At 41.4% G+C, this 26,346-nt stretch overlaps 1 protein-coding gene across 1 annotated transcript; it reads right to left on the bottom strand.

The window, feature by feature from the left end:
* Positions 1-170: 170 nt before the first annotated feature.
* Khdrbs1 (KH RNA binding domain containing, signal transduction associated 1) lies at positions 171-26,250 on the bottom strand. The gene is made up of 9 exons (XM_040756541.1): positions 25,724-26,250; positions 14,535-14,659; positions 11,925-12,041; positions 9,776-9,922; positions 6,837-6,970; positions 5,309-5,510; positions 4,832-4,899; positions 3,266-3,324; positions 171-1,501 (listed from the first exon to the last, which is right to left on the bottom strand). Exons 1-9 carry the CDS (start codon positions 26,103-26,105, stop codon positions 1,404-1,406), a joined length of 1,332 nt encoding a protein of 443 aa, XP_040612475.1. The 5' UTR covers positions 26,106-26,250; the 3' UTR covers positions 171-1,403.
* Positions 26,251-26,346: the final 96 nt, after the last annotated feature.

The raw sequence follows: 26,346 nt of genomic DNA, 5'->3' as shown, positions 1-26,346 counted from the left end.
CTCATAAACTTTTTTTGTTTTGGTAAACTTAAAATAAAGTCCCAACCACCACTTTTAAGAATGTCTCCAACTTTTAACAAGCCCATTAACTTTAGAGTTAATTTAAGTTTATATGAAAGAGAAAACTATTTTATTGTCCACCCCCAAAAATGACAATTCATCACATTTACTTTGATTAAAAAAGGACTAAACTTTATTGACAAACTGCTGCAGACATTTTGACATAAGTTTAAGCTACCTATTTAGGCAGACTTACACATGTAGCATTTAATCTTCCGAGAACAAAATGGGAGGACGGTACAAATCCATTAGGACTTTAACTTATGTACAAAGTGGATTTTGATTCCTTTCTCATTCAGCTGCAGTGTCCCTTTTTATATCATGCTAGTGTTGAGACATACTTGACTATCTTGGGAACAGCTCAAAATTGACAATGGTCAATTTATTGAACATCATCAGCTTTTGGCCCCAGTGTCCAAGTGAGTTTTTCATGGAGTGCAGAATCTCAGATGGACAAAATACTCTGACATTTTAAATACTGAAAATTTGATTATCAGTACTATTACTGAAAAGACTGTGGCTAAAAAGTACTCCATCAAATCCCATTTAGGTGACCAGTTCCACTCCCCCATCAATCTTATTCAAACCCTCCCTCCCTCCCACCCCCACTGAGTATCTCTCAACACTGTATGTCTGGGGCTAGATTTCAAAACCCACATAATGAAAAAGTCAGTTTTACAAACCTAATTTTGTTGTTGTTTTAAGTCAATTAACGTTAAAAAATTGCATCAACTATTTAATTCATGAGGATCTTTCATATTAAAATTTAACCTTAAGATTCAACCGCCATGTGCTTTTAAAGGAAATGTTTTTAGAGACATCTGAGCTCACTTTTACATGGTGGCACCTACTGCCGTTAACATTGTGGTTTTACATCTTAAGCAGCCCTGAATTTTGAAATGTAGCCTAGTTTGGGATTCTGCAACTATGACTTTACGGGGTGCCTCAAATCAAAACTAAGAAAAAGTTAACAAGCCTTTACTTCAGAACCTTTAAGCAAGCAAAGCCACTTTTGAAACTAACATGTTTGTGTTTTTTTTTTTACTCAACTTCTTTTATTATAAAAGGTACACTGTTTATATTTAAACAACAAAGAAAAATGCATCTACACACTTAAAAAATTAATTCGATATCCTAAATCTATTTTAACTCATTTTAAAATACTACATACAGAAGCCAGAATGCAGAGTTAAGAATGGAGGAAGGTGGGGAAAAGAAAGGGACCACAAAGAAAAACACTTAGACAATTACTTGTCTGTTGTGGGTAAAGCAACAGGAATCCTGGGATACAAGAAATCAGTAACAACTTTGCTCATAACTGATATTTTCCCCTCCTGTTTGTTTTAATAACGTCCATATGGGTGTTCTCTGTATGATCCCTTCACTGGCCTAGCTGGGGGGGCCTTCAATGATGGCCTGGTCCCATTCCAGTCATCTTGTCCTGTGGAAAGAGCATAAACAGTTTATAAACCATGGACCAATTTTTTTTTTTTTTTTTGCCAAACCAGGGCAGGTCAACATCAGGTGTGTATCACCAACAATACTGCCTCTCTTCTAATATCTTAACACATTACTGGTGTTCCTTGCTCTCCTCTTTACCTTGATCACCATGGATAATCTTTCATCATTTTAAGAAGAAAAAAGGGGACAATTCAGAAATGAAAGATTATCCATGGTGATCAAGGAAGGCCAAGTAAAGAGGAGAGCAAGGAACACATGTAGAAACTCTTAAATTGCCTCACTGATGGAGGGAAATACTGAGCTATAATCACCCTACCTTCCAAACAGTGACACATGAGTGGTGCAATGTTACTATGGCAACAGTGCAGTATAATTTAGTTAAAACTGGTAAAAACCGTTTTAGGGTGAGGGTCAGGATCTGATTTGTTATGCCATTATCATGCCAGTAAATTAAGCTAAGCATCTTAAGGGAGAACCCAGTAGATTCCTTTTCTAAATCTCTGTAGAGTATCTTAAGATCAACTGTTAGCAGCTAAACCTCTTTGCAAGGAATTCCTCAGGGATGCAGAAGACCTCTGTTTATAAAGCCTGCTCTCACTGCATACAAATATCCTCAGAGACTCATTAACACAAAGCCATAATTAGCTCTTCAGGATACAGCTGAGCACTGTGTTTCCAACCAAACCTCAGAGAAGGCAGTTTGGGTTTTGCTACCTTCCCAGCCTGAACTCCTTTATGGGATGAGTAACTGAGTTGAGGACTGGGGATGAAACTCAGGTGATAGAGTACTTGTCTAGCACACAAGAAGTTCTGAGTTCCATCCCCAGACACCACATAAAACCAGTCATGATAGCATATACTGCAATCCCAGTAGAGGAATCAGAAAATTAAGGTCAAGAATCAGCTGCATAACTCAGAACCTGAAATGAGGAATTTGAGATAAAATGAGTAAAAATAATTTCATTTATGTCCTTTTTCCCCCAAAACAGGGTTTCCCTGTAACTTTGAAGCCTGTCCTGGAACTCGCTCTGTAGACCAGGCTGGCCTCAAACTTAACAGAGATCAACCTGTCAGTCTCCCAAGTGCTGGAGTTAAAGGCTTGTGCCATCACTGCTCGGCAAAAATTAAAAAAATTTTAAAGGGGAAGAAATCTAACTTCAGATGTCTCCCAACTAGGAAGGAGCTACTGATGTGACTTAGCTCCGCCCCTGAAGCCTCAACAGGTGCTATTTTTGCCTTCTAATCGGCTATGATAAGCTGCTTTCTTCTTTCTTCTGCACTAATATTATTTTAAGAAAGTTCACTTTTTTTTATTCTTTTTTTAAATGAGGGAGGGGCAGGAGAGTAGAGCATGTCCTACCTAACAGAAACCAATCAGCATCCTCTGAGAAATGTACCAATTCAGCTAAGCTAGATCTCAGCTCAAGACACACAGCACCATAAAAGTTAAGAGGAACTACAGCCAGGTGGTGGTGGCGCACGCCTTTACTCCCAGCACTTGGGAGGCAGAGGCAGGCGGATCTCTGTGAGTTCGAGGACAGGCTGGACCGACAGCCTCCAAAACAATACAGAGAAACTCTGTCTCGTAAAACCAAAAAAAGAGGAACTACCAATGTTTTATTTACCAGTGCAGCAGGCTTCTACTGTTCCTTAGGTGTGTATGTAACTGCCTGGCTCCTGAAAATTCAACCACCATTTTTCTAGACACTTACTTATACATTTTACCCTGCCACAGAAAACATACCATAAGCTTCATAAGAATCTTGAACCTCCCCATGTCCATAGTCATAATATTCTGACTCCCTGGAAAACCAAAAGCAGAACATTAAAAAACTTTAGTTTTAGCATTCTTTCAAATATTTCATATCTTGGGCACTTTAACTTTATTATTATGCATATTCTGTCCCATCCTTAGTTACAAAACATGTATAAACCAAAAAGTCTAGTTAAGAAAAACAGATAAGGGCTGGAGAGATGGCTCAGAGGTTAAGAGCACTGGTTGTTCTTCCAAAGGTCCTGAGTTCAATTCCCAGCAGCCACATGGTGGCTCAAAGCCATCTGTAGTGAGATCTGACACCCCCTTCTGGACTGCAGGCATACGTGCAGACAGAATACTACATAATAAATCTTAAAAAAAAAAAAAAAGAAAGAAAAACAGATAAACTGATACACAATTTAATATAGAAAACCATAATCTAAATCAGATTCTTAAAATATATTGATCATGCAGAATGGTGGTGGCTCACTCCTTTGATCGCAGAGACAGGCAGATCTCTGAGAGTTCAAAGCCAGCATGGCCTACAGAGTTCCAGGACAGGCTCCAAAGTTACAGAGAGCCAGGGGTTGGTGGCGCACACCTTTAATTCCAGCACTCAGGAGGCAGAGGCAGGTGGATCTCTGTGAGTTCGAGGCCAGTCTGGTCTACAAGAGCTAGTTCCAGGACAGCCTGCAAAGCCACAGAGAAACCCTGTCTCAAAAAACAAAACAAACAAACAAACAAAAAACAAAGTTACAGAGAAACCCTGCTGGGGGGGGGCTCAAAAAAAAAAGCATCATGTGCATATTCATATAGCTCAACAGAAGAGCAGAAACAGGAAAAGGCTTTTTTGTCCCTATTATAGACGTCTGAGATAGACATGGTACATATATACGTATACTCAGAACTGTGTTCAAAAGAAATTAAAAACAAAAACAAAACACCTAGGTTATGCTTCTAGTTTTTTGTTTTGTTTTGTTTTTGAGACAGGGTTTTCTCTGTAGCTTTAGAGACTGTCCTGGAACTTGCTCTGTAGACCAGGCTGGCCTTGGATTTGCCTGCCTCTGCCTCTCAGTGCTGGGATTAAAGCACATGCTAGGTTGGCATTCTACCAACTGAGCTACTTCCTCCCAGACTTGAGCATTGTATTTTTTTTCCTTGGTTATCCTAGACAGCTTCTGGAACTTGCTCTGTATATCAGGTTGGCCTTGAATACAGAGATCTGACTGCCACTACCTCCCTAGTGCTGGGACTAAAGGCGTGCATCACCACGGCCCAGCTGAGCGAGGTATTTCTTAATAAAAGAATTATTTAATGGTACTTTGTTTTTATGTAGCTATAGCTTGGGGATTTTTCATCAATTAGCTTCAAATCCTAAATTATTTTGTAAAATTCAGTTATCCAAATTGCCTTCAAGTCATCAAAAGGAGAGGATATACTTTCAAAATATTAAAGTCAGACTATAGTTTGGTGTTTGCCCAAATATTAGTTCCTCTATATCCATCCACCATCTATTTAAGACATTATGCAACACATTACTATTGCCAGACTCACCCTTGGCTCTGGCTGTAATAGCCTTCATATCCTTCATAACTCTGTTCTGCATACGTATCATCATATCCCTAGAACAAATAAACTAGGTCAGAATTGCATATAATAGAGAAGAAATTACAACTCAAGGGGAAGGGAATCAAAGGTTTCTGAATGAACAGGCCATGAAAATTTCCCCCAAAATATTAAAACCCACTGTGTAAGAATGAAAAAATATGATTTAGTATTATTAACAACAATCTCTTAGTAAAATTCTGTATGACAAACCACAACTTCTCATTTAACTTATACAGAGGTAGTAATAATGCCTAAAATAGAAGAAAAATCATCTCATAGTTCAAAATCAAGTGAACAAGAATGCAGATTCCAAATCTTAAAGTAGTTTTTTCTACCTACACACAGTGATAAGACTCTTGCCACTTAACTTTCTCTGGCAACCTAGGTATGGAGGAAAAGATACATTGTTCAAAACATTCTTACATAGTCTTCATATGTTTCTGGTGCAGGTGGTGGAGGTAAAGGTATTCTCTGGATGCCTGCTGTCCGAGCTCTTGGTGTTGGAGCACCCCTCACAGTGGGTGGAGGTGGCACTCCTCGAGTCACAGTGGCACCTCTGGTGATGGAACCTCTCACTGGAGTTCCACGGACCAAAGCTCCTCGAGGTGGTCCAACACCACGGCCTCTACAAAAAAAAAATTTTATTTGAGCTTTTAATAATCAAGCCATGCTCAAAGTTGTTCATAAATCCTGGAACTACAAAGATTTTATATTTTTCACCTACTTGCTCACTTATTTGAAACAAGGTCTGCCTGCCTGAGTTGCTCTGGCTAGCCTAGAACTCATACAAATCTACCTGCTAATGCTTCTACTAGAGTGTTGTGATTAAAGGTATATTGCCACAACACCCAGCTAATTAAATTTCTTAAAGGTAGACTCTATGACAGCACTTGGTAAGTCAGAGCCTGTATCTCTTGCTTGCCCTTTCTTTCCCCCCCCCCCCCCCCTTTTTTTTGGAGACAGGGTTCATATACCCAGTATGGTCTTGAACTCACTATGTAGCTAAAGATGGCTTTGCACTTCTAGCCCTTACTTCTCAAGTACTGGAATTACAACTGTGTGTCACCACACCCTGTTTGTGAAGTGTTAGGGATCAAACCCAGAAATTTGTGCATGCTAGGCAAGCATTCTACCAATGAGGCATATATCCAACCCTAAAATAAACATTAAAAGCACAGAATAATATGCACATAAGAGTAACTAAAGTAGAAGATTCTCTGGGCTCAATAATGAATTATATTACCTCAGGCAGCAAGTCTAGACTGTCTGAACATGGCATAAATTTTGAACTCAAAAGGTAAAATTCCAGCTGGGCATTGATGGCACACACATTTAATCACAGCACTTGGGAGGCAGAGGCAAATGGATCTCTGTGAGTTTGAGACCAGCCTGGTCTACAAGAGCTAGTTCCAGGACAGCCTCTAAAGCCACAAATAAACCCTGTCTCAAAAATACAAAAAAAGAAAATTCCAAAGTCATACCAGATAGTCAGGTTAAGACTTTAGTCACAGCCCTTCAGAGGCAGAAAACAGGTGATCTCTTTTGAGTTTCAGACTGCTCTGGTTTATATAGCAAGTTCCCGGTCACTCAGGACTACATATTAAAAAAGACAACTAGGGGGCCAGTGAGTTGGCTTAGTGGGTAAGCACACAGCTGGTTAAGCCCGATAACCTGAGTTCAATCCCTAAGACCCGCACGACAGTAGGACTCTTTCTAATCTCCACACTAAAGCTCACAACTAAATAAATGCAATAAAAAAATTTTTAATGCTTTTAATGCTAAGAATGTCCAAAGTTAGAAACACCAAAGTTTTAGTAGGACTGTACACCTGTCTCTGGACAAACTGCTAAGATCGAGGATTCTATACTTGATATATCATACAAACCTGACTCCTACTGAGCTACAGAGTTAAGAAGCCTATCAGCAGTCTTCTCAACTATTTTTTTTTTACCTGGGAACAGGTGGAGGAGGAGGGGCAGCTCCTCTTCCTCTCACTGGTACCCCACGACCACGAGAGGGTTCAGGAACTCCATTCAAGTAGGACAATTCTAGAAATTGCTCCTGGCAGATATCATCCATCATGTCCTGGGAATTAAAGATAACAAAGAATGTGAAACATCTCTGCCGGGCGGTGGTGGCACACGCCTTTAATCCCAGCACTCGGGAGGCAGAGGCAGGCGGATCTCTGTGAATTCCAGACCAACCTGGTCTACAAAGTAAGTTCCAGGACAGCCAGAGCTACACAGAGAAACCTGTTTCAAAACAAAAACAAATAAACGATATTATATTGTTACCTCTTTGAGGAAAGTCTTGACAGCAGACCCTTACTATTAGAGGAGGTTCTTCAGAAATAGTACCTGCTTAGCTCTCCCTTGATCACTCTTCTTTTCTCTATATATACAAAACTTTCTCAAGTCAAGCCAAAGCTATAGCCAGGAATATTTGCACAAATACATTATTTTTAAACAATTACTTTTCCTAGAATAATAGAAGCCATTACCATTAATGAAGCTCTATATATTGGGTCCTATATAATAAGCTTTGCATGGATTTTTCATTTAACTGTCAAAATGAGGAGATACATCAAGATCTCATAGTATAACTGGGAAGTCTGACCCTTACAAGACACACTAAAGGGAGAAGGTAATGCCTAGTGTACACACAAAGCCCTGAGTAAAATTCCTAATGCTGACACAAAAGGGAGGAAGGGGAAGATCCTCTTTTTTGTTGTTGCCAAACCATACTCATTCCCTAAAACACCATGTAGTTGCACTGAGATTTCTAAGAGCCATCAAGTGTGCATGGATGTGGAAGTGAGAGATTGTTTTCTCAATTGCTCCTCCACCTTGAGACAAGGTCTCTCACTGAATCTGGACTCCTTTCACTCACTAGGCTAGACTGACTTATACATCAAGTCCCACAGATTGTCCTGTCTCCCCAGCAATGTGATTAAAGGTATGCCAAGCTTTCATGCTCGTTGGTGCTGGGGGAAATCAATCCAGTCTCATGACTGATCGAAAGTATTTCATGAATGGAGTTTATCTCCCCAGTCTCAAGAACCATTTTTGTATCTTTACACCCAAGCACAATTTTTTTTATTATTTTTTTAAATGAATTTTTTAAAGATTTGTTTATCACATGCAGTGTTCTGCCTGCAGGCCAGAAGAGGGCACCAGATTGAATTATAGATGCTTGTGAACCACCATGTGGTTGCCGGGAATTGAACTCAGGATCCTTGGAAGAGCAGTCAGCTCTCTTAACCTCTGAGCCATCTCTCCAGCCCCCAAGCACAATTTTATTACTCACGAACTTAACAATACTTTTTGGGGTGAACAAGAAGCTCATGGCTTGGAAAAGTGGAAATAAAGGTTACCCAGGAAAAGCCAGATGTGGTGGCACATACCATTAATCCCAGTACTTGGGAGGCAGAGGCAGACAGATCTGTCAGTTTGAGGCTAGCTTGTCTACAGAATGAGTTCCAGGACAGCCAGGGTTATACAGAGAAACCCTGTGCCAGAAACCAAATAAATAAATAAACAAACAAATGGACAAAGAAAAAATGACATAGTAGAGCAATATCTCCTACAACTCTCTACTTCCCTTGACCTTATACACCATTGCTACTTAAGACTCCATAGGGTCAAGTACCAATGTCAACCACTGTTCAGGTTATTATCCTACTGTCACATTTGTCAATTAAGATAAATTTTAGGCTGGGAGGTGGTGGCAAGGCAAGTTCTACAGAGCATGATCTACAGAGCAAGTGTCAGGACAGGCTCCAAAGCTACATAGAGAAACTTTGCCTCCAAAAACAAACAACAACAACAACAAAAAAAGAAATTTCAGTCTACTATAAAGTATTTAGTAAATAAAAATGAATTTGGGGGACCTGGAGACAGCACTCAGTTGATAGAGTGCTTGCCTAACATACACAAACAAGCCTTGGGTTGGATCCCTAAAACACACAAAAGTCAGGTGTGACAGTGCATGCCTTTAACAATAGCAGACGAGGGGCATGAAGATCAATGAATTCATGGGTACCCTCAGCTACATAGCAAATTCAAGGCCAGGCTGGGCAACATGAAAGGTTCTCAACAAAACAAATAAAAAACAATGTTTTGTTTAAACTAGAGTCCCATCCTCAAGATACCTTATTATATATTGGAAAAATTACAAAATCGCGAGGGCAGAGAATTCTCAAATACTCAAGACCACTTCAGATAACTGATACTTAACTTCTACTATAATCAGGTGACACTATTATACACCATTTTCTAGGAACACATCTTTAATCCCAGCACTTGGTAGGCAGAGGCAGGTAGATTTCTGCAAGCTGGAGACCAGCCTGGTCTACACAGTAAGTTAGTTCCAGGTCAAGCAGAGGGATTCAGTGAGACCCCGTGTCTCAAACAATTAAAAAAAGACAAATTATATACCATCAATAGTCATGCATGTAACACATACCTCTTCTAAATCAGACTTTGAATAAAAACTCCACCAGAAAAACCTTTTCAGTGTGCCATATGACAACACAAGATGCTCTAAGCTTCCTGTTGTCAACTCTAGATTCAACAATATAGCACATAAATTCTTTAAGTGCAGATTTACCTTAAGTCATTTTCCTACTGAACTGAATGAAGACCTTATTAAATCTTTGTTAAACAGATTGTTAACACTTCAGGGACCCAAAATATTGACAACCGATACCAGTACTCATTAATGAGGTCCTATTAAACAAGTAGGCTTTGGAGTACAGTGCTTTGAGAATAAGGTGTAAGCAGTGGGAAAAACTCAGAAAAATGAACAAAAGCACAGACCCTAGGTCAAGAACCCTGGTCTTCTCAACAGTATGATCCTTGCTCAGACAATAAAGAATATGCATTTCCTTACTGGTACTAGAAATTTCTTGACTTCCTCCATAGCATGGGCCATAAGAGCGTAAGCTTCACAAGGTGGTCCAAAGACTTCAATGAAGACATGCAGATCCATATTTAAATGGGCATATTTGGGGTCTCCACCCTTGCGAAGTTCTTCTTCCTATGGAAAAATGCGAAGAAATATCAAATCATATACAGACTAAAAGAAAATAACAACTTTATCTCTAGGCCAAAGGGAGAGTCATAAATAACTTACTATGTAAAAATCCCGAACTCCTAAGAAAAGTAAAGCAAGTCCTAGAAACTGGAACTTACATTACCTGTTAAAACTGTACTTGGTTAACTGTTCCTTTAAACATTGGAGTATTCAATGCAGTACATTTGAAAAACAACATGCTACAGCTTAATTTTAGAATCTACTCAGACAATAGTTGTTTTCCTCAGTATTTAGAACTCTTTATCACCATCTGTCCTGCTTAAGTGTTTTTACTGTCTAGGAGTTCAAGGAAGTAACAAAGTCAGGACACAGAAGAAAATCTCTTACAAATCTCATCAACTAAAATAGCATACTCATTCTGTGTATCTAGTGAGAGATGTTAAAAGACAAAGAGAGAGAGAGAAAAAAAAAAAAACTACATAAAAGTCAGGCTCTTGGGCCAGGTGGTGGCAGCGCACGCCTTTACTCCCAGCACTCGGGAGGCAGAGGCAGGCGGATCTCTGTGAGTTCGAGGCCAGGCTGGACCAACAGCCTCCAAAACAATACAGAGAAACCCTGTCTCATAAAAAACAAACAAAAAAAAATGTCAGGCTCTCGGGCAGAGACGTCTCAGCAGTTAAGAGCCCTGACTGCTCTTCCAGAGGACCCAAGTTCAATTTGCATTACCCACGTGGCAGCTCACAACTGTCTGTAATTCTAAGATCTGACACCCTCACAGGAAACAAAGGCAGGCAAAACATCAATGTACATAAAAAACTTAGGTCCTTAAAAAATGAATTTCTAGATCTTAGCAGGTAAATCTTATCTAAACAGCTGACTCTTGAAGAGAAGAGAAGACCATTATGTGTGGTTGGAAGTTTCTTGTCAACTAACAGTTGACTGTATAAGGAGCTGTGGATAGGAAAGGAAAAGTTCTCTTTGTCAGGATAGCTCATGTTTACTTCTGAAACATTCTGGTTGGCTAGAACTCACAAGTGACCTAACCCCAAACACACCAGCACTTAACACCAATGGTCTCATTTCTAGTCCTTGGAAAACTGGGTAGGCTGTTCACATTTTTGTGTCTTCAATCTTGTTAATTTTAGTGTACCCAGTTTTCAGAGATTGCCAAATGTAACAATGCTTCTTAATTGCATCACAATGCAGTCAAACGGGACGCATGCACACCGACGACGAACCAGGCTGGAGAGATAGCTTAGGTTAAGAGTACTGACTGAGCCGGGTGGTGGTGGCGGCACATGCCTTTAATCCCAGGCTGGTCTACAGAGTGAGTTCCAGGACAGGCTCCAAAACAATACAGAGAAACCCTGTCTTGAAAAACCAAAAAAGAAGAAAAACTGTAGTCCCAAGGGATTCCAGGCCCCCTTCTGATGTGCAGATGTACATACAAAGCATTCATATACATAAAGTAAAAACAACTTTAAAGAACGTTAGCATAGCCAAGCGATGGTTGTGCACACCTTTAATCCCAGCACTCAGTAGGCAGAGGCAGGTGGATCTCTGTGAGTTCAAGGTCAGCCTGATCTACAGAGTGAGGTCCAGGACAGCCAGGACTGTTTCACAGAGAAACCCTGTCTTCAAAACAAAAAAACAACAACAACAAAAAGAGGACTTATCTAGGCTCTTCCCAACGCTGCCAAATGAGTACTTATATGCAATGAAAACTTACAGCAAGCAATCATATTTTATGTGTTGGAGGGCACATGATTAAAGATAATGGTGTAAGTCTTTAATCTCAGCATAAGGGAGGCAGAGGCAGGTGAACCTTTGAGACCAACCTGGTCTACATAGAAAGCTTTAGGCCAACCAAAGCTACATTTTCAGTTTTAGCCCCTCCCAAATCCTTAACAAACTCCAAAATGTTTGCTTTTGTAAAACATCCATATCAGACACTGTGCATCTAGAAGGCACTAGGGCTTTATTTTGCTCACTACTATGAACTTACCTTGGCTTTGTCTCTCATTGAACCCTTCCCCAAAACAGAGATCTTTGCACCAGTCTCTTCCTGAAGTCTTTTGATTGTATTTCCTTGTGGTCCAAGAATCTTCCCCACAAAATTGAACTGAGAGAAAAATTGAAAAACAGAATCCTATTTAGGATACACACCACACACCTCTAAAAAAATTTAAACATACAACATAACATTTGATCTTCAGCAAACCTATAAAGTAAGAACGTATATATAATATAAAATCCCCATTTTACTCAAGATACATTGCAGCTGTATCATTAGTGACTAGCTTTAAGTTATGTTCTAGAAGTACAGTTCTTAGAGCAGAATTTGGATTTCCTGATAAAGTTCAGCACTTTCTACAACTTTAATACTGTAACATAAACATTTTAACATGCATAAACTTTTGTTTTCAAGACAGGGTTTCTGTGTGTAGCCCTGGCTGTCCTGGAACTCCCTTTGTCAACCAGGTTAGTCTCTAACTCAGAAATTGCACTGCCTCTGCCTCCCAAATGTTGGACCTAAAGGCAGGCCCCACCACCATCCAGCATCATAAATAAACTTTTTTTTTTTTTGGTTTGTCGAGACAGGGTTTCTCTGTGGCTTTGGAGGCTGACCTGGAACTAGCTCTTATAGATTAGGCTGCCTCCCGAGTGCTGGGATCAAAGGCATGCAACACCAACACCCGGCATGAATACTTTTACTAAAGATTGGACTCAAGACATTGCACATAAGCAAGCAGGCACCCTATGCCTGAGTCAGAACAGAACAAATGCTGTACCTCTTGGTAGCATGTATGGTAAGCTGAATAATAATTAACTACTTTCCTTTAAAAATGAAGAGGAAGGCTGGGAGGTGGTGGTGCATGCCTTTAATCTCATCACGTTCGAGGCAGGGGCAGGCGGATCTGAGTTTGAGGACAACCTAGTCTACAGAGTAAATTTCAGGACAGCCAGTACTACACAAGAAACCCTGCCTCAAAAACAAAAAAACAAATAATAAATAAATAAATGGGAAGGGAGATAAACATTTCTTTTGAAAATTTATATTACAAATGTGCACACCAGTACACACATGAGAACACCAGTCAGCTCCACTTCATATTGGTCAGGACCACTTGGGGAGGTTGGTTCTTTACCCACTGAACCATCTTGTGAGCCCAGAACATCAATCACTTGGTTTTTGTTGTTGCTGCTGCTTTGTTTTTTGTTTTGTTTTGTTGGTTTTCTGAGACCGTTTCCCTTAGCCCTGGATGTCCTGGAACTGACTCTACAGAACCAGGCTGGCCTCGAAGTCAGAGTGCTGTGATTAGTTATATTTGACTTAAAGTCTAAGTTGGGGCAGAGAAATGGCTCATGGTTAACATTACTTGTTGCTCTTGCAGAAGATTTGGATTCTGTTCCCAGCACCTACATAGTGATTCACAATTACCTGTAGCCTCAGTTGTAGGGGAATCTGATACCCTCTCTTTTAAGCACAAGGCATACACATAAAATAAGATACATTCTAGGTCAATTGTTGTGGAATGTTGGTTTAAGATGTGTTACATTTGGAGCCGGGCGTTGGTGGCGCACACCTTTAATCCCAGCACTTGGGAGGCAGAGGCAGGCGGATCTCTGTGAGTTCGAGGCCAGCCTGGTCTACAAAGTGAGTTCCAGGACAGCCTCCAAAGCCACAGAGAAACCCTGTCTCGAAAAAACCAAAAAAAAAAAAAAGATGTGTTACATTTGATAATGCTGCAGAATATCTGTTTAATGATGTAATAATGTGTTGTATTCTTTTATGTTTCACTTGTTCAATTTTGTAAAGCTGTGTTTACTCACCCAGCCAGTCTGGGTGGGTGGGAGGGAAGGAAGGAGGAAATATAAAGAAAGATAAAAAATTCAGAGACAAAATGTGTTAGAAAGAAACAGGATAATTTAAGTTAGAAAAGCTGACTAGAAACAGGCCAAGCCAAGGCTTATGAGCCTCCGTGTATTTGTTTGGGGGGGGGGGTGAGTAGCTGGACCCCAACGAGTAAAAAAAACCAACTACAGTAAATCTTTTGGCAAAGGGCAGTGCTTTAAGGATCCAGAATGTTACTTTGGGCCTAAAGCCTGGACAAACATATGAAAAATAAATTTTGATTACTAAAAGTAATTGTTTCCTAGACGGGTGTTGGTGGCACACTCCTTTAATGTCACCAACTGGAGATGTAGAGGTAGGCAGATCTCTATGAGTTCCAGGCCAGCCTCCAAAACAATAGAGAAACCCTGGGGGGGGGGGCCGGGAAACAGGTGCACGCCTTTAATCCCAGCACTCAGGAGGCAGAGGCAGGTGGATCTCTGAGTTCGAGGCCAGCTTGGTCTACAGAGTGAGTTCCATGACAGCCTCTAAAACAACAGAGATATCCTGTCTCCAAGAGAAAAAAAAAAGTAATTGTTTCCTTCTTGACTATAATTATGCTATTAGCTATGAACTTTGATATTTTGACTTCAAGAATCAGGTACTTCAAGCAGAGGAGCTTTACAGATGGATACATGGTCACCCTATGTCTTCATCACAGCTAACAACACACCAACCTACATTAACTCATAGAAGTGAGCCGCTTTTACACTTACTTACCTTTGGATACTGCTTGACAGGTATCAGTACCCTCTCTTTCAGCTTCATGTTCTTATGAGAAAACAAATCCAAGTAATTCTCCTCATCATCTTTTTTTGACTCTCCCTTCTGTATCTTCTCAATTTCTGAATAAGAAAAGCAGAACTTAATTTTTGTACTTGAGTAAATAAAGGTACCTGGCAAGACTACTTAAAGCAGTATTATGGAGCATTGTGTAAAGAAACAAAAACAAAAACAAAAAAACAAACAGTTCAGAAGAATGTGCTAATTTTAGACAGACTGGATGAGGCACCCAAAGCTGTAAGAAGTTGACTGTGGAACCCAAATCCTGCTTCCACCTTCACCTCAAGTGTCTACACCATTCATTCACATATTTCTTGACAAGAGTACATGCATGTCAGGCAGTGGAGGCACACACCTTTAATCCCAGCACTCAGGAGGTCAGCCTACTCTACAGAATGAGTTCCAGGATAGCCATAACACCAAACAAAAAAGAGTACATGCATTAGCCAGGCATCCCAGAATTTAGGAGGTAGAAGCAAGCAGATCTCTAAGTTCAAGGTCAACATGGTCTACAAAGCAAGTTCCAGGACAATAAGGGCTACACAGGGAAACCCTGTTTCAAAAAAATAAAACAAAAGAGTATATGCATTTATCTAAACTAATACAGTGAGATGAGGAAAAAGAGATAGAAAAAATAGAGGTAACTGGAGAGATGCCTCAAGTAATCAGGTACCTATTTCTTCCAGAAATCTTGAGTTCAGCACCCACGGCAATGACTCTCAACTGCTTCTAATGCCTTTTGGACTGCATGAGCACTGACACAAAATTAAAACTAAAAATAAATGTATATATAAATAAAGTCTGGGCACAGTGGCTGTTTCTAGCTAATTGACCATAACACATTACAGACGTCTTTCTTCCTTCTTCACTCCCAAAGTTTCACTTGACCAGCTAATAGAAAGAAATTTCCCAGTAAAGAAACAAAATCTAGCATTTAAATATAATAACAGACAACTCCATTACCATTCCACTATGGCAATAATGGGTTTTGTTTTCCAGTCCTTAAGAGTTTTGAAAGACCCTGCTCTTGCTGTGTCACACAATAGCTGTCATTTAACTGCCCTGCATATTTGGTTTCTCATTTATAAAATACAGGCAGCAAATCAACCTATAAGAACAGAGTGACAATGAGGTATGATGTGCCTGCCTGCGGTCCCCACACTCAGGAGCCAAGCAGGACAGCCAAGGTAAATGAGACCTTTCCCATAAAAAATAAATAAAAAGAAAACTTTAAAAAGCCAACTAAAAAAGACAAAATAACATGTATTCAAGATCAAAGTTTATTCCTTAGTATGTGGATAATACAGTTATTATCTAGACCAAACTAATATCCAATACAAGAAAATACAAAAAAAAGTAATTTAAAAACAACAGAAGGGCTGGAGTGATGGCTCACTTGCTGCTCTTTAGAGGGTTCAACAGGTTCATTTCCCAGAACCCACATAGCAGTTCACAACCATCAGTAACTCCAGTTTGAGGAAATCCAATGTCCTCTTCTGGCCTATGCAGGAAAAATACTCATATACATAAATTCAAAAGAAAAACTCTCATTTGGAGGCTAACAAACAAAAATGCTGTTCAGAGTATATACAAGATGTCTAGAGATAAGCACACATCCTAAAACCATCATAACCACCAAAGCCACAGACATAATCAGAACGAAGGTACTTGGAATTTACAGTTTCATCAGCATGGGACCTCTTGGTTCTCCTGCTTGCATCTCAACTACTGAGATGTAGTTAGGCCCTTCAGTTGTAGCTTGTGTCACTTTGCAGAAACCTCCCTCCCTCCCTCCCTCCCTCCCTCCCTCCCTCCCCCCTCTCTCTCTCTCTCTCTCTCTCTCTCTCTCTCGACAGTGTCTCTTCTTTCTGTGGCTTTGGAGGCTGTCCTGGAACTAGCTTTTGTAGACCAGGCTGGTCTCGAACTCACAGAGATCCACCTGCCTTTGCCTCCCGAGTGCTGAGATTAAAGGTGTGCGCCTTCAACGCCAGTGTTGCAGAAACCTTATTTAACCAGCACAAGACGACTCAAAAGCTGGACTGATGGTAGGAAAGTTTGTCTATATGCAATTTAACACACCCTATAAATTTAGGGCCTCCCTATGACACAGAATTACTTTGATATATTCCGAACTATTACTAGATATTAGAATCCTTTCCCTATTTTCCCACAAAAGAATATAAAGCATTTTAGAGAATTCACAGAATAATGATCAATAAAACTTCAAGTTGAAGTAGGCTGGGAAGATATCTTAGTCATCTATGCTTGATGCAAGATGATAAGAATTTAATTGCTCGCCCACCCTGGTTGAGATGACATGTTGCTCCTGTAATCCCAGCTCTGAAGGCGTGAGGACAGGAGAATTCCTGGGCTTGCTTGCCACCAGCCTAAACAGTGGCCTCCAGGTTCAGTGAGACTATCTTAAGAAATAAGTAGCAAGTAAAATAAAACAAATAACAAGATAAAGGAGCACTGAGGAAGATACCAGACATTGACCTGGTTCCACACATACATACAAAGGAGTCAGAACAGCCTAGGAAGCAAGAGTAATAACCCGAGCCTTCAACAAGGATCAGTTTCCATATTTAGAGGTAGAAGAAGAACTGAACTTGTATTCAATACCATAACAAATGTTTACCCTCAAAAAACCTGTGTAATAGAGTTGTGGGAACTCTATCAAAAGCTGTAAATTAGTTACTCTTAGGTCACAAAGCTGCTAAATTATCAGTAGACAAGCCTAGGCTTGGGTCTGGAGATACAACTCAGTGGTTACAAGCATTCATTGTTCTTAAACAGGACACTGGTTCAGTTCCAAGTACCCATAAGGTACCTTACAACCATCTGGTTCCAGAAGACGCAGAGGCTCTCTTTTGGTCTCCATGAGCACCAGGCAAACACATGGTGCACATACATAAGTGCAGGCAAACCAATCATACACAAAATAAAAATCAATCTTAACAAAACAAAGCAAAACAAAAACACCAGTATTTTCTAAATTCAAATTTTATATCCTTCCTGGGTTCTCTTAGTGGAGGACAGAGGATACTTTAAGCAATGAAGAGCTAATTTTATAAAAGTTTTACAAACTACAATTTATACCTGGTGTGGTAGCACACAGCCTTAATCCCAGCACTTGGAAGACAGAGGTTGGAGGTCCATATAGAGTTCCAGACCAGCTATGCAAACACCAAATAAAATAATTTGAAAAGGAAGCTTCTCATGGCTTACTCTAAAACAAATATGGCAGCACATGACTGTGATCCCAGCACTCAAGAGGACTTAATGTGAATTCAAAGCCAGCCTGAGCTACATCAAGAACTTGTCTAAAAAAAAGAAAAGAAAGAACAACAACTAAAAGGGTATCTTACCCTTAGGCAAAAGCACTTTCTAGACAACATTTCTAAAACTGACTCCCTCAAATGTGTTTGCCTGGGCCTCTGGAGATCTTCAGTGTCCCAAGAGCCAAAGAAAGAAAAGCTAAGGGATAAACAACACAAAGATGTGGTCCATGTGGTTCATCTGTTGGCCTGGCAATCATAATTTATCATCTTATCCATTGTCTTTGAAGTCTTAGGAGTTTTGGATTACTCATCATAACCAACACTATCCCCATTTAATTAATGGGCAAAGAAACCTGAATGCAGAAGTATTATAAAATTTGCCATCAAACTAGTGGCAGAACACTTGCAGCAAGTCACTGTTTTTGTCATAGCACATTACAAATTTTTCCTCCCTTTTGTCCCTCTGTAAGCTTCCAAAATTTAGGATTCTGTAATGCATCTTAGAGTGAAGAACAGGGTTTTGTTTGTTTAAAGGGTATTTCATCTAGGCAAAACACTCTTCCTGCCTCAACCTCCAGGGGGCAAGGATTATAGATGTGTACTACCATGCTTACCCAGCTAGAACACACTTTTTTTAAAAGATGCTTTGATTATTTAACTTTATTTCATGTGCATTGATGTTAAAGTATCAGATCACCTGGAAATGGAATTACAGACAGTTGTGAGCTGTCTGTGTGGGTGCTGGGAATTGAACCCCAGTCCTCTGGAAGAGCAGCCAGTGCTCTTAACCACTGAGCCATCTCTCCAGCTCTAGAACATACATTTTGAGGGACAGACAAAACTGAGTTGAACCCTGGCTCTGCTTCATTTATAAAGTGTGGCCTTACTTTTCAAATAGGATAAGCTGAACATATGCTATGTCAACCCATGCCTATAACCCAGGCACTTGGGAAGTAGAAGGCCAGCCTGGGTTATGAGACCCTGCCTCAAATTACATCCCCCAAAAAAACAAAGAGGGGAAAAATGCACATAAAAAGCCTGAAAAAAAATATACAGATTGGATTTAGTGGTTCAGGCCTGCCATATCAGCTACTCAGAAAAAGACAGAGCAGAAGGATTCAAGATCAAACCTGGAAAGCTTAGTGAGATTTGGTCTCAAAATAAAATGCAAAAAGAGCAGTAGTGGCACACACCTTTTGCAGATGTGAGTTTGAGGCCAGCCAGACCTACACAGAAAAAACCTGTTTCTTTCTTTCTTTCTTTCTTCCTATCTGTTTGTTCAATCATTCATTCATTCATTCATTTATTTATTTATGCCTGCATGTATCCCTGGAGGCCAAAAGAGGGCACCATATCTCATTAAAGATGGTTATGAGCCACCATGTGGTTACTAGGAATTGAACTCAGGACCTCTGGAAGAACAGCCAGTGCTCTTAACCCCTGAGCCATCTCTCCAGCCCGAGATAACCTGTCTTGAAAAACCAAAAGGTATTAGAGTTCAATTGCACAACACTTGCTTAGCACGCTTCATACAAAGGCATTCGGTTCAATTCTCAGTACCATCAAAACATTTCATAAACTGCACTATGTAAAAATAGATTACCATGTACATTATATTAATTTCTTAACATCTGATAAGAGCTGCATATACAACAAAAAACTGTCTAGATTCTTCTTTTTTCACTAAGGTGTCAAGGCTGGCTTAGCAAATCTGCTCCAAAGAATGACATTCTGTCATCCTCTAGACTCCAGGAGCACAGCACCCTTCTGTTAACAACTCCTGGAATTCTACAGTCATCAAACTAAGCACCTGCAATTTGTAGTACAATGCTGGGTTGACACATATATGTAAACACTTACTGAAAGAAACCTCACAACCTGTATTATCCCTGTATTATCTCTAGACTTAAAACTTTTTCTGTCAACGCCATCTTTTGGAAACATAAATGCTAGACCAAAATTTTTATTTACCAAATTGTTTCAACCAACAACATCTAGCATATTAGGTTCTAATCTTTTCTTTGATGACAGGATGAGGGAGTTATAGGCCCCTTCAAGAATTTAAGGAGAGCTGGGTGTTGGTGGTACACGCCTTTAATCCCAGCACTCAAGGAAGGCAGATCTCTGTGAGTTTGAAGTCAGACTGGTCTACAGAGTGAGTTCCAGGACAGCCTCCAAAGCAATACAGAGAAACCCTGTCTCAAAAAAAAAAAAAAAAAAAAAAAAAAAGGAATTTAAAGAGAGAAGCAAGAAGCTAGTTCCCCTGCCCCACAAATATACCAAGTCACAATATATTACATACAATATTGGCCAAGAATGGAGAAAACGGCCTGGCAGTGATGGCAAAGTGGTGACCCATGCCGTTAATCCCAGCACTTGGAAGGCAGAGGTAGGTGGATCTCCAAATTCAAGGCCAGCCTGGTCTACAAAGTGAGTTTCAGGACAGCCAGGACTACACAGAGAAGCCCTGTCTAGAAACCCACTCCCCAATATCCCCAACAACAGGAATGGAGAAAATGTGGGTACTGTACCCCCTCAAGCCTGAGTTTGGAATATAGGAGCTCAATTCTTGTAGGTAAAACCCAATTATAGCATATTTATCATGGCTTCCCAAATTCTTTCCTTAGGAAATAACTTTAAAGGGTAGGAATAACTTTAAAGGGTAGGAATTTTCCTCTTTTCTTTCTTTTTTTCTTTTTCTTTTGGCTTTTCCAGACAAGGTTTCTCTGTGTATCCCTGGTTGTCCTGGAACTCGCTCTTGTAGACCAGGCTGACCTCAAACTTGAGAGATCCACCTGCCTCTGCCTCCCAAGTGCCAGGATTAAAGGTATGTACCACCATTGCCTACAAGGGATTTTTCTTTTTAAATTAGGGGTTTTTGTTGTTTTGTTTTTTGTTTTTCTGTGTAGTTTTGGAGCCTGTCCTGGCACTCAATCTGTAGATCAGGCTGGTCTCAAACTCGCAGAGATCTACCTGCCTCTGCTGGAATTAAAGGTATGAACCACCACTGCCTGGATAAATTAAAAAAATTTTAAGGAAAAAAAACTATTTATATGCACCCTTTTTCAATAATGTTTCATTTTATGTGTATGGTGTTTTGCCTGAACTCATAGCCTCTGCATGCCTGGTATTCAGAGATCAGAAAAGGGAATCAATCAGATCCTCTAGCACTAGTTACAGGCAATTACATGCTAAAGTGTAGATGCTACAAACTAAACCAAGGTCATGCATAAAATCAGGAAGTGCTCTTAAATGTCATGCCAAGTCCATGCTACCTTGTTTATAGGCTTCTTCATCACTTTCTTCCCTAACGATCAGTAATCACCAATCTGTTTTCCATCCTTTTTTCAAGAATGCTAGCTAGAGTCAAGTGTAGCAGTACTTGAGACTGAGCATTAAATTCACAAGTTCAAGGCCAGCCCAAGCTAAATACAAGATCTTGTCTCAAAGAAAATGTTGCATTAGCAGGGTATAGTAACACACACACCTTAGGATCTCTGTGAATATGAGACCAGACTCGTTTAGTTAGCTCTAGGATAGCCAGGGCTCCACCATGAGACCCAGCCACAAAGAAAACGCAAGGGCTTTACACATGTTCCGCAAGCATTTACCTCCAAGCTTTTTTTACATTTTCATTTTGAGACAAGGTCTCACTAAATCCCTAGCAGAGCCCTGAACTCTGTAGCTCTAGCATGCCTTGAATTTGCGATTGATTTGCCGTGGCCTCTGGAGCAGCTGGGATTACAGGCCTGTACCAACAGGTCCAGTTCTGTTACTGAGCTTTAAGGAATTTGAGTGTTCTGCTTTCAAATGAAATGTCAAACTGTTATCTAGAGTTGTGCCAATTACCAGCAGTGTATATGCAAACTCCTTCTAACCTGAGGTCTCAGCCCATTTCTTGGTCTTAAACCTGTCCCGGTATCATGTCTTCAATGTCTTCCTGTCTCTAAAAATCTTTAAAACTTCATTTACACTTTTAGCCACTTTGTATTTATAATCTAATCATGACAAAAAAAATTTCTCCCCCCACAACTCCCCAAAATCCCCTGCTGTGCTAAACTTCAAACATAGTACCTTGCACATGCCAAACAGCACTCTACCACAGAACTATATATATTCCAGGTCTTCAAGAAAGAAAACTAAATCTAGTTGGAATCAGTTTATAAGATGCAAAAAACGAGTTAATAAAAAAAGTCTTCTCTATACTTTAATCTTCCTCCTCTCCAAGGACATGGCACATGATTCTTCTGATTCAAATAAAGATCTTCTGATGACTCTTACTCTACTATTTGAGTCATTTACAATGTCTACTTTCCTAACTATAAAGAACACTAACAGACTAGGATTTTTTTTTGGGGGGGGGGGTTCTGTGACAGGGTTTCTCTGTGGCTTTGGAGGCTGTCCTGGAACTGGCTCTTGTAGACCAGGCTGGTCTCAAACTCACAGAGATCCACCTGCCTCTACCTCCCGAATGCTGGAATTAAAGGCGTGCACTACCACTGCCCGGCTTCACACTAGAATTTTTATGTAATTTTCCCTGACTCAAGAATATTTCTAGCCGGGCAGTGGTGGTGCACACCTTTGTGAATTCCAGGCCAGTCTGATCTACAAGAGCTAGTTCCAGGACAACCTCCAAAACCACAGAGAAACCCTATGTCAACCCCGCCCCCCCCCAAAAAAATATGTCTAGCCGGGCAATGGTGGCACAGGTCTTTAATCCCAGCACTCAGGAGGCAGAGGCAGGTGGATCTCAGTGACCAGCCTGGTCTACAGAGTGAGTTCCAGGACAGTCAGGGATACACAGAGAAACCCTGTCTTGAAAGACAAAAGAAAGAAAAGTCTAGCATGGATAGGTGACTGAATCTTTGCCTATCTGCATTGTATCTATTATCACAGCTGAACATGGATTTGTACCTACAGCAGCAGCAGTTAGTCTTATCCATGTTCTACATTCCTCAGAATTGCCAGTATTTTCCCATCAAGGTAATTTATAGCAGAGTATTAGGTCACTATGGACAGCTCCCTTCCAAGACACAGGAGAAAGTAGTAAAAAAGATGACAAAAGATCATTGCAGGGGCTGGAGAGATGGCTCAGAGGTTAAGAGCACTGGCTGCTCTTCCAGAGGTATTGAGTTCAATTCTCAGCAACCACATGGTGGCTCACAACCATCTATAATTCAATCTGGTGCATATGTAATAAATAAATAAATCTTAAAAAAGACCCTTGCAAATGGGGATGTATAACAAATACATAATTACAGCTGGGTTAATGGCTAATCCCACTAGGGAAGCAGAGGCAGGCAGGTAGTCTTGTGAATTGAGGCCAGCCTGGTCTACAGATTGAGTTCCAGGACAGCCAGCACTATATAGAAAGACCCTGCACCCATATATTACATTGTATACATATATAGTATTATGCTTTGCAATGTACCAGAAGCCAGTAAGTGCAAAATAAACTGGGCAAGGGCCAGGGAGGGCTGTGTGGTGGTAACAGGAATGGTGGTCTGGGCCTGAACACACCTGACAGGGAAAGGACAGAGGTGCCTAAAAAGACTCTGTTGGGCTCTGTTCTCTAGTGTTCTTTATTTCAGCATTTTTCATCCTCACTCCCCTTCTACCACTTTATACTTCCCATACCTTTCTTATTTCACCCAACTAGAACTTACTTTTTACAGTAGTAGACAGTATATAATGAGGGAGTCAGGAAAAAACTTTTAGTTGTTAGAGGGAAAAGCGTCAACTATGTGAATCAAAATGTAGACAGATTATAAATCCTGTTTGTGCTGCTACTTTAGTTTAGACAACTATTTTTTTTAAAGATTTATTTATTATGTATGCTGTGTTCTACCTGCATGTGTGCCAGAAGAGGGCACTAGATCTCATTACAGATGGTTGTGAGCCACCATGTGGTTGCTGAGAATTGAACTCAGGACCTCTGGAAGAACAGCCAGTGTTCTTAACCTCTGAGCCATCTCTCCAGCCTGACAAGTATTATCTTTAATGGTAACAAGATTATCATCTCACCGGACAGGGGTGGTGCACTCCTTTAATCCCAGTACTGGGGAGGCAGAGGCAGAGTTCGAGACCATCCTGGTCTACAATAGCTAGTTCCAGGACAGCCTACAAAGTCAGAGAAACCTTGTCTCGGAAAAACAAAACAAACAAAAAAAGAAAATTTATCATCTGAGCCACAGTGGCATATGAATTCAGTCACAGCACTCAGAGGCAGAAGCAGGTAGATCTGAGTTTGAGGCCAGCTCGGTCTACAGGTCAAGTTCTGGGACAGCCAGGACTTGACAGAGAAATCCTGCCTAGACAAAAAGATTATTTTCTCATAGTCCTTATGAAATTAAATAGAGAATAGAAAAATGGCTCAGTAGTTAAAAGCCCTTACTGACTGCTCTTTCAGAGGGCAATCCCAGTCCCTAAACCAAGCAGTTCACAAATACCTGTAACTCTAGCTCCAGAGGATCTGATGCTGTTTTCTGGCTTCCAAGAAGCACCTGTATACAGGTGGCATACACACAACTAAATAAAAATAAATTTAAAAAAGTTTATACTACATCCACCGCCTAGCACAGTAAACATTGGTTGTTTTCTCCTTATATGTGATCTGTTAGAGCTTACATACAGCTTAAAATTTTCCTTTTTCTGGATTATTCTAACCCTTTTATTTCATTTCAGATTTGTATTTGAATGCCTGTAGTTCTAAAGAGACTATCTGATCCCCCTTCCCTCGAGCTAACTTTACAAGTGTTTGTGAGTCACGTGATGTGGGTGCTGGGAACCCAACCCCAGTGGAAGAGCAGAAAGTGCTCTTAGCTGCTGGTCCATCTCTCAGATAATGGTATTTTCACAATGAACTGTCAACGGTATCATTCTGGCCAGACTCCAACTACTCATTTAGTGAGATGGACTAAGGGTTTTTATATGTTTAATAAGATTTAGATGTCGTAAGAAATACTTATTAAAAACCATTCCTTAACTACAAATGAGGGTCAAGCAGATAGTCTGAATAAGAAAACTAAGTCACTGAAGTCAAGAGAGCTCGCTAGTCTGCAAGCAGAGAACAAAGGCTACCTTTCCTAAACTATCTCCACTCAAGCCAAAACTAAATAAGACCGATTTCTTGTTCATCTCACAATAAAGAATCTGCAGTCCCTTACCTCCCTCTATCATTTCTTCCCAGAGTCTCCTTGGTTACTTTTTCTATTTTTGCGTGATTGCCAAGATACATCTTAAAATAAAGAAGAAAAACCGTCCGGATCTGCAGCAATTCTTATTCGACAGGCCGAAGTGGAAAACTGGACTCGAGAAAAATCTCAAGCTCCGATTCTCTCGTTGCTCCAGTCTCTGAGTAACTTAAATCCGAGTTCCCGCTAAATCCCACACCGCTCGGTAGACGGTGCTGGCGCCGGACCCGCAGCCCGGCCCTCCCTCCCGGTTCCGACCGTCTTTCCCTCCTACACCCCGGGTCAAGGCGCTTTCCACCAAGCGCGATCAAAAGGCTTTTTCCCCCCTCTTTGGGAAAGCGGGGAGAGAAGGTTCCTTTCTGGAAAGATCTGGTCGTTGGCGCGCGGGGCAACTACTAGAGGAGACAGGGTCGGGAAGGGGGGCGGGAGCACAGTACAATCCATCAAGCTCTCCGCGCACGGATAACGCGATTCCTCCTCGGGACCCATCCAAGGCTCAGAAATCTTCCCTTACACCCTGAGTAGGGTGGATTCAGGACTTGTGGGTCCAAGTCGAGAAGGGAACTCTCGATGCCCGGACTCCGGGGGGGGGGCGGGAGCAAGAGGAACAAAGCGGCGGCCACCCACCGCCAATACCGGGAAACCCGCTTACCTACGGACAACAGCTGCATGGCGTGAGTGAAAGACGGGTCGAGTGAGTCCTTCTCAGCCATGAGTTCGGGCAGGTACTTATTCTCCGGCTCCATCTTGGCCGCGGCGGTGGCTGACGGGGGCAGCAGTGGGGTCGGCGCCGATCCCACCACAGTCGCGTCGGGACCCGTGGCCGAGGGAGGCAGCAGCGGTGGCGGCTGCGTAGCGGGCGAGGCCCGAACGCCCCCTCTGGGTCCACCTCCGCCTCCCCGGGACCGGTGTGGCAGCGGTGACGGCCGAGTCGGGGTCTGACGCACCGAGGGGTGGACACCTGAGGGATCCATGGAGCCGCTGCGGCCCGAGGACCGAGTCAGGCGCGCGGCAGGGTCGTCCCGGCGCTGCATCGGGGAGGATGTGTGGCGAGCGAGCGAGGAGGCGACGCGGTGGCAGCTGAGGCCCGAGCGGCGGTTGGCGGGGGTGGAAGAGCGGGAGCGACAGCGACCGAAGCCGACCCGAGCGACCCAGAGAGAGAGCACCGGAAATGAGGCGGTGCGCGTGCGCAGACGTCTACCGGCACCGCCCTTGAGTTTCTCCGCGGAGAACAAAGTCCCCAGTCTGGCCACGGCGCCTGCGCCGACTAAAGAC

Source organism: Mesocricetus auratus, unplaced genomic scaffold, assembly GCF_017639785.1.
Source record: "Mesocricetus auratus isolate SY011 unplaced genomic scaffold, BCM_Maur_2.0 Super-Scaffold_100014, whole genome shotgun sequence".
Classification (NCBI taxonomy): Eukaryota; Metazoa; Chordata; class Mammalia; order Rodentia; family Cricetidae; genus Mesocricetus; species Mesocricetus auratus.
Note: the sequence above shows the minus strand (reverse complement) of the source record. Positions and strands in the feature narration are given on the sequence as shown.